The 15,056-nt window shown below is 49.7% G+C and overlaps 1 protein-coding gene across 6 annotated transcripts in view; it reads right to left on the reverse strand.

Moving 5' to 3' along the window:
- CDK5RAP2 (CDK5 regulatory subunit associated protein 2) overlaps positions 1 to 15,056 on the reverse strand; it is a 172,428-nt gene that overhangs the window by 38,018 nt on the left and 119,354 nt on the right. For 5 of the 6 annotated variants that reach the window (XM_086683856.1, XM_086683853.1, XM_086683855.1 and 2 more), the window contains 2 exons: positions 7,785 to 8,355; positions 5,711 to 5,943 (listed from right to left, as the gene is read on the reverse strand). In XM_086683856.1, the coding sequence (XP_086539982.1) occupies positions 5,711 to 5,943; positions 7,785 to 8,355 (804 nt within the window). Of the gene's footprint in view, positions 1 to 5,710; positions 5,944 to 7,784; positions 8,356 to 12,536; positions 12,660 to 15,056 lie in introns of all 6 variants that reach the window. The other variant, XM_086683857.1, reaches the window with a different exon arrangement.

Genomic DNA, 15,056 nt, shown 5'->3' on the forward strand with positions numbered 1-15,056 from the left:
CTGGTGAGCTGGTGGAGGAAAGAGGCTACCTCACCATCTCCTACCATCCTCCCCAGTGCTTACTCAGACATTCCTGGCGACAACGCCGTCTTCCTCATTTACGCTACTGGCCTTGGGGGGCACTCTGGACGAGGACACGGTGGAAAACCTGGGACTGCAACCCCGGTTCTCGATCTACTTTGGCTCCCAACCCACTTTGAGAATCTGAAATTTGCAGATCCTCATCTCAGAAAAATGCACAGAGGCAGAAAAATCTTGCAGGGTTCTGGACCCCTAGTGAAATCCCTAGCTTGTGAAGCTAGAAAAAAACACCCGGCTCTCATCCTTACAAGGAGTGAGAAACCACACCATCATCCTACCAACTAAATATTGTTAAAGGAAAGCAGGGATATGTACAAAGATTCCGGCATGGTGTTCTTTCAATAGCCCCAAACTGGAAACAATCTAAATGTCCACCTAATGGGGAATGATTAAGTGAATTACGGGACATTCATACAAAAGAATGCTCTGCAGTCACTAAAACTTACAATGTAGGTTAATATTTATTATCTACAACTGGACAGAGGGAAAGGCTGCAAAGAGTTCTAGTTCCACAAAAAATACATATACGTATAAAACAGAACTGAAAGTATAAATTCCAGGGCGTTCATTTTTGCTGTATAAATAATGCAATTATAGGAGTATTTGCTTATCTGGTATTCTACCATAAACAAGTACTGCTTTGTATTCATAAAAAAAAAAAAAAAAGGTTATATTTAAAACTTTTAGGAACTCATGCCATGCAATTACCTCAAATATAAAACCACTTTACAATAAGCTCCTTTCACAATGCGGGAGACAGACCCCTCGGATAGCATCCAAGAAAGACCCACCTTGGTTACATTTTACTCTCTAAGAAAGGAAGTTAGAGAGAGGTACCTGGGACTTTTACGCTTTTTGTATACAAGAAAATAAAGTTCTGTGTTTGTGTTGTCTGCTAAGCCCGAAGTGCTTTCTACTTCCAGAACCAGCAAGAAACAAGAAGTGAGATCTCCTTGGGCTTGTCAAGGTAAATAAATAATTAAAAAATAAATCAAGGGGGGGCGGCTGGATGAGTGAGGGAGGGCAGCTGGTGCCAGAGGCAGTCTTTCTCGGCTTCCCAGGCTTCCCACCTCCTCAGGCCGGTTGAGGGCTTGCAGGAAGAAGAGAGACAAACAGAAAAACGCCTCGGGCCTGGAAGATACAGCTCTATCTTGAGGACCCAGTTATTTCTCCAATAATACAATGGAAACTAGCTTATTTGGAAACCCTTAGTCAGAAGAAAGTGGGTTTCGCAAAGCTGGGAAAAGTCAACTGCTCCTGCGTCCTGGCCCCCAGGGTCCTGGGGAGCTGGTCCTAGGACAATCAGTGTGCAACAGGCCTGAGCTGTTAGGTTCTATAAAAAAATCAGGAAAAGCTCTCTAGACCCAGAAACCCAAACTATCCCACGTTCTATCTTGAAATTAAGTTGAATACAGGTGGACCCTCGTGAGTCATCTGTTTTGTATGTACGAAGACAGAAGAACTAAGGTCAAATCTTGGTTTCACCAAGTCAGTTATAACTTTGAGCAACTGACTTTCCTCTGTAAGGCTAAGTTCCTCAAGTAAAACAGGTTGTTCTGAGGAGTAAGCCCCCCCCCCCCCCCCCCGCTCACAACAGGTATGGCTATTAGCAAGCACGGAGCGCAGAGGAGCCACGTACCCAGCGCTGAGTCAAGGCTTCATGCTCATCGTATAACTCTTACAACTCACATAGGAAAGCCTTTGATTTTGAGCAGAAGGAACAGGACCTGATTACATTTTGAAAAGATCACTCTGTCTCTTGTACCGTGGCAGGACACAGGTGGAGGCTGGAAATGCACCGTGGAAATGCACCGTGGGGACACAGGTGGAGGCTGGAAGGCCGGGGAGGCCAGGCCTGGAATAATCCGCTGGAGCCGCAGCACCCATGAGGAAGGGGAGACCAGTCGGAGTTGCAGTACATGTTGAAGGCAGAACCTCCAAGGTGCGGCCAGTGGGGTGGGAGGAGAACTGGCTCCGGGTGGTGTCCTCCTAGAAGCCCAGGGAGGAAAGGATTTCCCCCAGGAGGGAGGGATGGGCCACATCCAAAAAATACTGCTGTGAGTTTGGGTGAGGTGCCATCCAAAAGCGATCGCTGGATTTAGCAAAGTGGAAGGTGTTAGTGTCTCGGGCACATGCCCATTCCGTGGAGAGGCTGGGATGCCTAAAAGCCCAGTTCCCGAAGGTTTGAGAAAGGGGAACTAGAAAGTCATACTCATGGATACTCATGGATATAAAGGAGAGGGACAAAAATAATGACTTCATAGAGGCAATTTCAATGGAGAAAGTTTTAGCTTGAGAACCACCTTAATATTTTTCATATTCAAAACATAAAATGAAATCAGTAAAAACGGGAGGGGAACCCTAACCCTAAAATTGAGCACAAATGGAAACAAATAATCTAATTATATTTCACACGAATATCCTAACAACACTGCAGAAAGAATCAAATCTAATAACTTTTCAATTTAACACCTGACTACATACCCTTAGCCTAAAAACTGAAAGAACTGATCTCTTAGTAGGTTTGCTTTTCACAGTGCTAAGGATGGGGCAATTCTGGAACTATCTGTGTGTCTTAGAGAACTAAGCAAAAGAGCGGACATCCTGATGTGAGAGCCAGGATTCTCACTGTTGGAGACAGGAAACACAAATACAGAAGTGGAAACAGCAATAAAGGGCACGGTGGGCTGGACTGGAATTGGGAGGCCCCACTGTGAAATAACGATTTTTAAAATAAATTACATATTGTTATATATATGTGTATGCATGTGAGCTATATTCTAGTCCCGCCTGCTAAAGGGTCTAGAAACAATGATCCCCTAGTAGCAATGAACCTACACAGCCCCAAATCATAGTTGTTGTGTTTTTTTTTTTATGTTTATTTATTTTTGACAGAGAGAGACAGCATGAGCAGGGGAGAGGCAGAGAGAGAGGGAGACACAGAATCTGAAGCAGGTGCCAGGCTCTGAGCTGTCAGCACAGAGCCCGACGCGGGGCTCGAACTCACGGGCCACGAGATCATGACCTGAGCCGAAGTCGGACGCTCAACCGACTGAGCCACCCAGGCGCCCCCTCCAAATCATAGTTTTTGCATAGCATTTCCCTTTAAGATGAACCAGGGCTACTTGGAGAAATGGCTGATTCAGGGGCAGGGACAGTATCAATGGGGCTGGAACATCTTTTTTGTGCCAGGATGCACAGATGTACAGAAGGAAGCTCCTCCAAAAGATGGAGACCCGTCAAAAGGAATTGCCACTTGCCAAATGAGGAACAATTTGAGCACCGGGATGAATGACAGAATGAGTAATAGTCCCCTGAATAAAATAAGAACCTAAACTAAGTCCACGCTGCTAATAAACAAACAACAAATATAGGAATAAAAAGGGGCAGGTAAAGGAAGAGTTTATCCTTCTACAGACGCCATCTAATAAGAAATGAAGACAGAATAACGGCGTTAGGAAAAAAAAAAAAGAACACCAGGTGGCCACCATGGTAGTCATTAATTAATAACAGAGGCAAGGAACATTGTGCAAACCTCGAGTACAAATTTGAAGAGGAACCAAGTATTTACAAGGTTACAAAGTACCTCCCACTAATTGCTTCTATATGACACAGGGAAATGTTGTCATTTAGAGTGGAGAAACCTGACGCATATCAGCTCAACCAAATGGTCAAAGTTATTTTCGCCAAAAACGGGACAAACTAATGGCATGCGGCCTCATGAACACGATACCATGAGAACACAATACTTACCATCGTATTCTTCCCCAAATCACATAATCTCATCTAATTTTCCTAACTTAATCCTAAAGAAACAGATAATCCCAAACTGGGGCACTGGCCTGAACTCTTCAAATAGGTCCGTGTCATGAAAGACAAAGGGTGAACGACTACCCCCGATTAAAGGAAACCAGAGAAACAGACAACTTGATGTCACGTAGGGAGTGGGTCCTGGAACAGAATCAGGAATAAAATTCATAGAAGACATTATTGAATCAATTAGCGAAATTTTAGTATAGACTGTATATGAGACGATGATACTGTGTCATGAATTTAGCAGTGGTGTTTTGGCTAAGAGAGGGTCTCCAGTGTGAGGGGCCACACACAGACACATCTAGGGGGAAAGGACAGGACACCATCAATCCATCCTCAGAGGGTTAGGAGAAGATAACAATCATAATCATAATAATGTGGGGTGCCTGGCTGGCTCAGTCGGTGGAGCGTGCAACTCTTGATCTCGGGGTTGTGAGTTCGAGCCCCACGTTGGGTGCAGAGATTACTTAAAAATAAAATCTTAAAAAACAGCAGGGGGCGGGGGGGGGGGGACACCTGGGTGGCTCGGTTGGTTAAGCGTCCGACTCTTGATCTCAGCTCAGGTCTTGATCTCAGAACCTTGGGCTCAAGCCCCATATCGGGCTCCGTGCTGGGTATGAAGCCCACTTTAAAATAACATAACATAAAATCTTAGAAAATAACAATAATAATAATAATGTATGTGCGCACCTATATGCGTACGTATGCGTGTATATACGTGCATACACAGGTGGTCCCTGACTTACGAGGGTTCAGCTTACAGGTTTTGACTTCAGGACGGTGTGAAAGCAACAGGCACCCAGTAAGGACTGGGCTGCAGATGCTGAATTGTGATCTTTTCCCGAGCCGGGCACACGCGGTACGATCCTCCCTCCTGGCTCCGGGCAGAGACGGTGAGCGGCGGTTCCCAGTCAGCCCCATCATCACGAGGGGAAATAACTGATACAACCATTCTGGACCCACACAGACATTCTGATTCTCGCTTTCAGCAGGGCGTTGGGCATATAACACGAGGTACTCAACACCTCACTATAAAATGGGCTCTGCGCGAGGGGACAGGGCCCAACAGTGGGCTACTGTAGGTGTTCTGAGCACGCTTCAGCTGGGCTGGGCTAAGCGATGGTGTTGGGAGGTTGGGGTGTTATATGCGTTCTTGGCTTATGATACTTTTAACTCGTGATGAGTCTGCCGGGATGCGACCCCATTACAAATCGAGGAAGATCTGAATATACGCAGAGAGAGAAAATGACAGAGCGAACACGGCAAAACCGATGAGGCTGGGTAAAGAGTGTAAGAGAATTCTCGTTCTAGTCTCAAAAGAATTGCAAATGATTATTTTTTTACTTAAATGCAACAGCCCCTATTTAAGTGCCTAGCACATAGTGACTGTTTAGCAGAGGCTTTCTTTCATCCTTGCTCTAAACCACCTCTGACCCTTGAATAGATTTTTTTTAACCGATAAATGTTTGGGGTTTTTTTGTTTGCTTGTTTTGTCTGTTGTTGCCAACATTTAAAACTCAAGAGTTCTTACCCTCCTCCCCCTCGAAAAAAAAAACAAAAAAACAAAAAACCCCGATTCCCATCTTCTCTTGAAAATCTGGAGCAGCCATGTGGCGGGCACTGGAGGGGTGTCCCTCCCCAGCCGGACCCCGGGTCTGGAGCAGTGAGGACCACCAACCGCTGGAAGCAGTCACCGGAAGGGACAGCAGCCAGTGTGGCTCCGCTGTCCCCTCATCAGAGCAGAGCTAGTACTGCCAAGAAGTCTTAGACCAATAAATGCTGTGTCTTAAGACTCACAAGCCCCTGCCCTACTTACTGTCGAGGAACAGCTTTTCCAGTTTCTCGAGTAGCTCCGCACACTGATTCAGCTGCTCCTGGAAGCCCTCGGCCACGTAGCGATCCACGTCGCTGGCCTGTAGCAACTCCTCAAATGCCTTAATCACGGTGTTCATATGTCGACGGTAAATGACACAGATGCCATGGCTGTCCTTAATCTGCTGTCTTTGAAGGGAGAGCTCCCTGGCTTGGGACTGAACTAATGAATCGTATCTGATAAAAGGGGAGGGGAGAGAAAACGCTTGTGCCATTTCAGAATTGCATTTTTGTGACCTTAACACTAATTGGAAAAATGACAGAGCACAATTTTTTAAAGCCTGCAGCTGTACAAGTATATATACTTCTAGAAAAATTGGAAGTGTGTAAGGTCACTCCTTCGATTTCAAAACAACCCACAAACGCTGGAACAAAGGTTCTTCTGCGCTATTTTCAACCTTATAAAGCCCCCAATTACAGTACAGACTGGCAAGAACTCAGGAGAACATTTAGTTTCCATAAACTCCTCAAAAATATTATTCTGAATTATAGAAACAAGTGCTCCAAGGGTCAGAGGACCCGCCACAAATTCCCACGAAGAAGAAAAAAGAAACTGTTGACACAGGAAAACAAAATCGGGACTCTCTCCTCTCCAAAGGTCAGGGGGTAATCATAATCCTAACTACCATTTACGGAGGGTCTATGATCTGCCGGTCACTGCGTTAGGTGTTTTTTATAAGTTAACTGTTCCTCCCAATCTTTCAACAAACGTATGAACCTCCTGGTCTACAGCGAGGAAACGGACTCTGAGATCGCAAAGTTAAATGGGGAAGGTTTCGGACTCAAACAGTCCGCCTTCAAAGCCCATGCTGCATCGCACGATACGACCTCTCCTGATGCCGGATCTGTCTTCCCCCGTGTGAGCCGACCAGTACTCCGAGGCACGGAGAAAAACCCAAGTTAAGCAAAGCGTGGCTCATATACGGCGTGGCCACAGTAACTCGGCCCCAGCGTGGCTCGGCAAAGATGCTGACCCTTCAGTTCAACGTGTCCCCCTTTTCCTGAAATGAGGGCAGTACGTGGGGCTGCTGCCCCTGCCTCTGGTGGTGAGCGTGCACGTACAGACCATGTGACATCAGCCTTGAAGGTGGGGCAGGCCTTGCGGGTGAGGAAGAACACGGGGGGGGGGGGGGTGGGGGGTGGGGGGGTGTCGGGCAGGACACCGCGGGCTCGCGCACTGGCGACAGCTCTGAGCAACACCACCCGTCTCCTCGGGCCATCTGCTCGGTCAGGGAGGCCTCTCTGAGGCTCCACTTCCTCATCCATATTTAGGAACACCACCTTTCTGGGCGATGTTGAGGATTAAATAAGAAAAGTGCCTATCCGGGCGTCTGACACTACTGTCTTTCAATAAAATGCAAGCTTCCTCCCAGCTTGCTGTTTGCGAAGGCTCGAAAAACTTCGTTCTGGCTCCTGACAATTTAGAATAATGTGTCTGTCTCAAATTAGTGACGAATGAAGGTCAACTTTGCAACTGATTACTTTTTTGTCACATCTCATAAAGCAAAACTGTACCTATCTATGCCCGTAAAACATGACGTAAGAATTCTTCTCTTTCAACACAGGCTTATTTCTCTAAGATGACCTTAAAGGGTAAAGATATGGGAAATATTTATATCCTTCCTACCCCGGCTAGGACATCAGTTTCAACCCCGCAGTAAAAGCCAATAACGGGGTCCAGGAGGAAACACTGCCATTCAGCAAACGTACCAGGACTCCCCAAGTGGCTGGCATAATACCTTCACCCCGTTCCCAGCCTGAGGAGGGCAAAATCTGTTCTGCCAATTCCGGAAGACACAACACAAGAATTGTACGGCCACCACTCCCTGTGGCCTCGCGTTCACCTCTCCATCGGGCCCACCTGCCCTAAACCCACCATCGAGCCTTGCCCGGCACACAACCCACAACCACAACCCACCGAGCAGCTTCACCCCCCCCCCCCGCCCTCGCTCACGGGCTCCGACCCAGAGGCAACGTGTGCAGGTTGCCACCGTGGAAGAAGCAGAGGTGGGATGTACCTGGAGGGGGAGAGATCTCTGAACCTATTCTGCAGGTTACAGATTTCACTGAAAAGCTCCACGTTCAAGTTCTGCTCCTTCTGCAGCTGACACTCCTGATCCACCAGCTGCCGTCTGAGGCCCTCCAGCAGCCCACCGTCGGTCACCTCTGGAGCCAGCTGATGAAGGATCTTCATGTGTTTCACATACCGAACCTGCTGCAAACTTGAAAAGGTCATTTCTTCTTCGTCGGTACTACCCTTGGGCTTGTTCAAGGCATCCTGGGCCACTTCTTCTGTCCCACACAAAACTGTGATAATGGCCTCACTGCACTGGGAGTGCTTTTGAAGCTGAAATAAGAAATTCCGGTAGCCCTCGAGCTCAGTTTCCAAGTCACAGATTTTCTGTTTTAAGTTTTCTGCATCACCCGAGGTGTCAACGTTCTCTGACTGGTGGGTCCCAATCACTCGGACTTTAGTGGGAAGCTGACTCAAGTAAGTAGCTACTGAGGTCGGGCCCGGAAAATCTTCAGAAGGATTCTCATTGCACGTTGGCAGGACGGCAAGGCCATCGGGCTGGTAAATTTCAGAGTCTGCAAATCAGACATGTGTATATCAGTACCTCCTTTGCTGAAAGCCACCCCCCTGGCCCTGTGCGGCCACAGCCTAACAAGCGTCTCTGACCCTAGTCCTTCCTCTTACCCTCTTCCTCAGAGTAACTACTCTGAAAAGTGAGCTTGGCCATGATAACCACCAACACCCACCTAAAATCCATCGATAACCCCACTATCCTGAGGATCAAACCCAAACGCCCTCTTACAGCATCTGAGACCCTCCACGATCTAGTTCTGGGCAGGCTTCCCAGGAATATCCCCTCACGCCACCTATGGAGATGCCCTACTAAATTAGCCAGAATTCCCTGCACACACCAGGCTATTTTGTGCCCCCATGCTTTTGCACGTGCTGTTCCCTCTGCCTGGAATATGCCTGGTCCTCTACACCTACTCAACAAACTCCTACTCATCCTCCAACATCCAGATCTAATGCTCCTTCTGCAAGCCCATCTTCAAACTGTGCACAACAGTCCCTCCTTTCTGTGCTTCCACAGCCCCTTACGCGTCTTGCCCGGGACAAACATTCCACGTGCAGGGTGCTGCCAGAGAAACTACATCGGCTTGCTTATTTATCTACCTAGCAATTGTTTATTTGGATTCCTCTCTCCCTCCTTCCCAGGAGGGGCTGGCCTTTCACCTTCACGTTCCCAGTGCCTGGTACAGTCCTTAGCCCAGACCAGAAGTCAGTGCAGGCCTGAGAGATACCGGGGAGTGCGTGAAGTACCATTAAGAGCAGTAATTCTAAAACCCATCCCTGATGGGAGTCTTCTTTTCATTTCCACGTCTAACGGTTTCCAGGAGGTGCCACGATGTCCCCCGCAGTGAGCCGTTTCACTGATGCATGACCCTGCCGGGAAATACTTCCTGACAGCTAGTTTAAATCCCCAGACGTGCGGCCAAACTTGTCTAAGCGCTGGGGCGGTGCTGAGAAAGAATGCGGAGCTCTGAAACCAAAGAGCAGGGGGCTCACACCCAGCTTTGCCACCTGCTGACTCCATCGCCTTAGGCAAGTAATCTAACGTCCCAGAACCTCAGTTTCCCCAAAAAGATGCCTAGGGTGCCTGTTATGAGGCTTCAAGCTCAGGCCCGAGTCCAGAGCTCCTGTCCTTAATCACATACCACACCACCCCATGTGCGGGGAAGCCTCAGCTCGATAGAAGGGTTGCTGAATACTTAGGAGGCAGAATACAGGAGAAAAACCCATCTTCAAAATCCAACAGATCTGGTTTCCCACTCTGGCTGTGCCACTTACTAGCTGTGGGACCTTAGGCAAGTTCCTTAACCTCTCTGAGCCTCAGTCGCTTCACGCGCTGCATGGAAAGAACATCGCTTACTGTGAAGGGTTGTGTTTGCTGTGTTCTTAGGATCACACGGCACAACAGCTCTGCAAAAAGCATCTGGCTCACAGAGGTGAAGGAACCCAGCTAATGCTGATAGTCTTTGCTTCCCTGAAACTGTCTGAAGATGGAAGGGGATGCTGATGGCAGGAGGCAGGAGGCCTGCGAGCCGGGGCTGAGGACCAGGGGAAGCGCTGCCTAAGCAGCCGTGCGGGTTGGACAGCAGGGCCTGGGGGAGCTCTCAGAAGGAAAAGCGCACCAGAATCCTCGGCAGACTGTATATTCCAATTTCTGGGTTCCGCAACTGCTCCTCGTGGCTGTAAGCCCCTTCTTATCTCTCTGTTCACGACGCAAATACCATAAAATAACTCTTTTTATTTTAGAAAGCAGCTGCTCCATGACCTAAAGGAAGCATTCCCCGCACAGCATTTCTACTGCACAAAATGTGTGACAGTCGCCAGTCCCCGCGCTCTCTCACGTGCAGGCATGTCCTTCTGCAATCCAGGGCCTGGCCCGGGGCCTGGGGCAGACAAGGGACTCAGTAAGTAACCGCCGGCTGAATGAGTGTAAGAGACAGAGACAGAGCGAGACATCTCAGCAGGCCTTTTCCCCAGTAGATCACCTTCCAAGTCAAGGAAGTATCTCTGCCATAACAACCTCACGACAGTGGAATCTCATGGCAAGAAGCAATGTTCACTCAGAGGAATAATGATCAGTTTTGATGATTTTCACTAAGTAATCATGAGGCTTGCTTATTTATCTACCTAGCAAACGTAAGACCCACACAAACGTCCTGCCGTGGTGCAGAGCGCGGCCGGCTCTGACGTTTAGGGGCACGTGCATCTCAGGATGGCGGGCACGGTGTGCCCGCTCGCACAACACTTACCCTCCACTGGAGGCTTTGACCCTACGGCACGACCAGTCTCACACCCACACACTCGGCATTCATAACTTCGACTCTAGAAGCGCCCCCAATCCACAGCACCTGGTGTTCAGCAGCAGCGAGGAGGCGGTGGCCCAGTGCCAAGGCCGGTATCCGGCACGTCTCGTGGCCCAGCATGGGCTCTGCAGTGTGGCTTTGCCACTCGCGGCCCAGCAGCCCTCGATGAAGGGCCAAAGGCAGATATTTCATCAGAAATCACTGCACTGCAGGTGTGGGACAGGGAGGATCACAAGCTGTAGTATGTGGTGTGAGCCTGAAGGCTCTAGAAAATTCTAGAAGCACATTCAGAAAGGCCTCGGGACATGTAACTATGCCAGGACCTGGCCTACCGCCGAGCGCCAAGCACCTCGCCTGTGATAGCCATTTAGTCTTCGCGACAGTCCAGCGAGGTGTCACCAGTGTCCCCATTTTACAGAAGAGGAACTCGAGGTTTAGTTAGAGAGGTAAGAACCTGCCCCAGGGTCAGGGCGAGTAAGCAGCACAGCCCCTCCTTCAAAGCCTGGCCACCTGCCTCCAACTCTGAACGCCGCCTCCTGATGTGTCTACCCCTCCCACGCCTGGAGTCTCCCGTAGCAGGGGTGCACGAGCGGGGAGGGACAATCCTCAACCCTCAGTGTGAAGGCCAATAACATCTGTGGAATCAGACCAAAACCTGGGAGGCCAACAGGAGTGTCTAAATAACTGAGGGATTCAGGAAGGCCTTCCCTGGAAAATGACATCTAAGCCGAGACCTAAAAGACAGGGGCCTCGGCTAGGCCTCAACTGAAGGGGGGAAATTCAGGCAGGGGCAACAGCACGTGCAAAGTTCTAGAAGCACATTCAGAAAAAGGAAAGAAGGTCACCAATGATGGGGATTTGGGAGGGAAAAGGAAACTGCCAGTTCGACACGAAGCCTTTAGTAACCAACTGGCTGTGAACAAGAACTCAAAAGATGTCTCCAGGACCACTTATTTGCGTTGGAGGAAATACTGCAGCTCTGGAACCTTCTACAATTCAGCTAAGAGTACTTTACTGCCTGGTAGAGTGGCTTTCTCCTCAAAGCCCACAACCTTCAGAAGCATGTGACCAGGTATTCAGTGCACTGACTGGAGGCCTCGGGGAAGCGGACATCGTAACTCAGTACTTCCCCAGAGACGGTGTTCTCATAGCCGCCCCATGACAAATTTAGGATTCCTGAAGATAATTATTTCTTACGGAGTGAATTAGGTCCAGATGAAAGGTGACTCCTTTTTTTTTAACAAAGGCAGAGGGGGGTGGATGTAAGGTAAAAAGAAAAAATGTAAGCATTTATTCATTGTGGATGAATGGGAACGTGAATATTCTTCTATCACCCTTTGTGATTCTCTGTATGCTTAGAATACTTTATACTGCCAAGAAGAAACAGATGTGACTTGCCTGGGACCTCACTCATGTCTCTGTACCTTTCCCACCGGCCTGCCTGACAAACCCCACAAACCAGGAGTCAGCTCGGGCTCACCTCTTACCCCCCTCCTGGGCAGCCGGAGGCCGGTGGGGCACACCTAACCTAACCCAGCCAGCACCACACAGAGACCTGCCTGCCTGCTGGGCTGTGAGGTCCCTGAGAGCACGCACCATGCCCGCCAGGACCCAGTCCACGGCCTGGGAGGAGAGCGTCCCAGACAGACTGGTAAGCTCGGACACACAGTCTACCAGACCTCCACTCGTCTATCCGCTTACCAGCTGGGTGACCTGGATCAATTCTTTCTACAAACCTCAGCTTCCTCACGTGTTAAGTGGGAATAATGATGATGTCCTAAGAAGCCTGTTGCAGGGCTTAGTGACAATTTTTTCTATACAAGACCCCAAGGAGTGCCTGGCACACGGAAGCTGTTCGACACACACAGAGGCTGAATTCCGACCGGTCTCGTGGCTGGTGTGCTGATAACTGTCCCCTTCCTTGTCTCTCCAGACACAGGCCATGGTTCTAATTCCTTTCTGCTCTCCTGGGCTGTCCTGGTAGGCTGCTCCCACAAGGGGCTGGGCTACAGGCGTTCGTGAAGAGAAGGAAAAATAAATAAAACCGTAGACTTGAAACTTAGCCAAGCAACTGAGAAGAACACAAAGATCCAACGGGGAAAATAAAAACACTGGGGAGGCAAAATGCAATTTATAAGATAAAATTAATCTATCGAGCTGCCATAACAGGACATAAAAAGCATAAATATACTGCAGCTTGTCTGAAATGGTTTAAGTCTAGGCTCTCAAAAAACTATGAGTGAGAAAATGAATTCTATAGACTCATGCCCACTTTTCCCCTGGAAGAGAGAGGCCTCGGGGGTCTCCTGGGAAACCGCGAGAGCAGCACCTGGTTGAGGCGCCCTGGTGTCTCAGCAACAAACAAAAACATTGGTAAGTGCATACGGCAAGCTCCGGGCAAAGTGCCAGGGCCTCTGTTGGGCTGAGTCACCTCTGCCGTGCAAATCTTTCCTCCCTGAAGCGCCCCCCGCTTCTGCCCCACACTGATGTGTTTAATTCTCTGCCCCCTTCCCACTGGACAGGGAGTTCTCAGAAGCCACTGAGACTATCTCGTTCCTCTGTCTCTCTGTCTCTGTCTCTCTCCTACACCCAGTGCACGAGGCTGGCACACAGCAGGTGCTCAGGGAATATCCACTGAATGCATGAATGATGTCTGGATGGATGGATGGATGGATGGATGGGAGGAAACAAAGTGGGAAAGGAGGGGGGAAGGAAAGAGCAGTAGCCAAAGCCCCAACTATCTTGAAACCTCCACTAAGGTGAACCCGAGAACTTAAACATAAATGGAAAACACCATACGCTACAGATCATCAGAAAATCCATACGCGAGGTATCAGACACGAGGCTTTATGAAGCAGTAAAGGGCACAGGCTTCAAAATCAGGCAGGCTGGTGCAAATCTACCGCCGGAAGTTAGTGGCAGTATGACTGCAGCCAAGTCACTTTATCTCTGAAACTGTGGCCTCAACGACAGACAAACGGGGATGATGACTATTCCTGCCTCGAGGACTGTGAAGAAGAATCAATTAATCTTGCATTTAAAAAAAATTTTTTTTAACGTTTATTTATTTTTGAGACAGAGAGAGACAGAGCATGAATGGGGGAGGGTCAGAGAGAGAGGGAGACACAGAATCCGAAACAGGCTCCAGGCTCTGAGCTGTCAGCACAGAGCCCGACGCGGGGCTCGAACTCACGGACCGTGAGATCGTGACCTGAGCTGAAGCCGGTGCTCAACCAACTGAGCCACCCAGGCGCCCCTAATCTTGCATTTAAAGTGGGCAGTGAGGCCGAATAAACAACAGGCGCTCCTCTCATCACTGACACAGGAAGCCCAAGACTCCCAGTCATGGCCCAGCCCTGAACCACCTTGGCAATCCCCTAACCGGATGCAGTCTCCCACCCCAGAAAGCAAACTCCTCAATGGCAAAATCCCGAATAACCTCAATCTCCTCCCTGAACATGCACCTTGCCCCTCGCTCTAAGGACCTGGATGGCGCCCCGACACTGCCTCTCCCGCAGCGCCCCCAGGACTGGACGTTTCCTTCCCACATACCTCTGTTATCACAGACCTGGAAGGGCCTAGGTGCCTTCACTCTTCGCGGACCCTTCCGGATCATGATCTCTCCCCTAAACACTCCAGCTCTGCGGCTCACGCTCCCAGGCCGTAGTCGTGACTACCCACCTTGCCGCAGTCCCCACCGTCCCGATCCACCGAATCCCTTGAGACTCCCTGACAACGCAGCTCCTAACTGCCCTGCCTGTCCACACCGCCTTACGGTAAAAATCCCTCACAGCCGTCTCTTCTTGCCGTCTCGGTTCCTCTCCTCCACTGGCTCTCTGGAACCTGTGGCACGCAGGCCCGGCCACGCCAGGGACGCAGCTCCCTTCAAGGTCACCGGTGATGGCTTCCTGTTCCTTAATCCGAGGCCAATCCGCCATTCTTGCCTTACTTATTGACAATATTTGACACAGTGAGCCTGTTCTTCACTCTGCTTCTGGATGGCACCCTTTCGTGGCTCCCTCCCTGCCTCTCTGGCGGCTCCTTCTCCGTCCGGGCTCCACCCGCTACAGTCCAGTCTCAGTTCCAGGGTCTGCTCACCAGGCCTCCAAGCCTCAGAGCTCCAAAGACCAGCAACAGGTTGGCATTTGCTAAGTTCAAAGCCCCAGCCCAGATCCAGCCCCTCGACTCCAGACTCCTGCATCTCCGAGTGCCAACCTGGCATCTCCACGGGGATGGTCAACAGGCATCTCAAGTCAGACCAAAACCAGACACCCAGCGACCGCCTCCGCCTGCCTCTCCTGCGGCCTTCCCCACCATCATTTGATGGCTCACGTTACAAGTGATCCTTTAAAGCACAGGTCGGCCCACTTCTCTCAAAGGGCCAAATACAGAATATTTTAGCC

Source organism: Puma concolor, chromosome D4 (genome assembly GCF_028749965.1).
Source record: "Puma concolor isolate L17-30 chromosome D4, mPumCon1.1.hap2, whole genome shotgun sequence".
Classification (NCBI taxonomy): domain Eukaryota; kingdom Metazoa; phylum Chordata; class Mammalia; order Carnivora; family Felidae; genus Puma; species Puma concolor.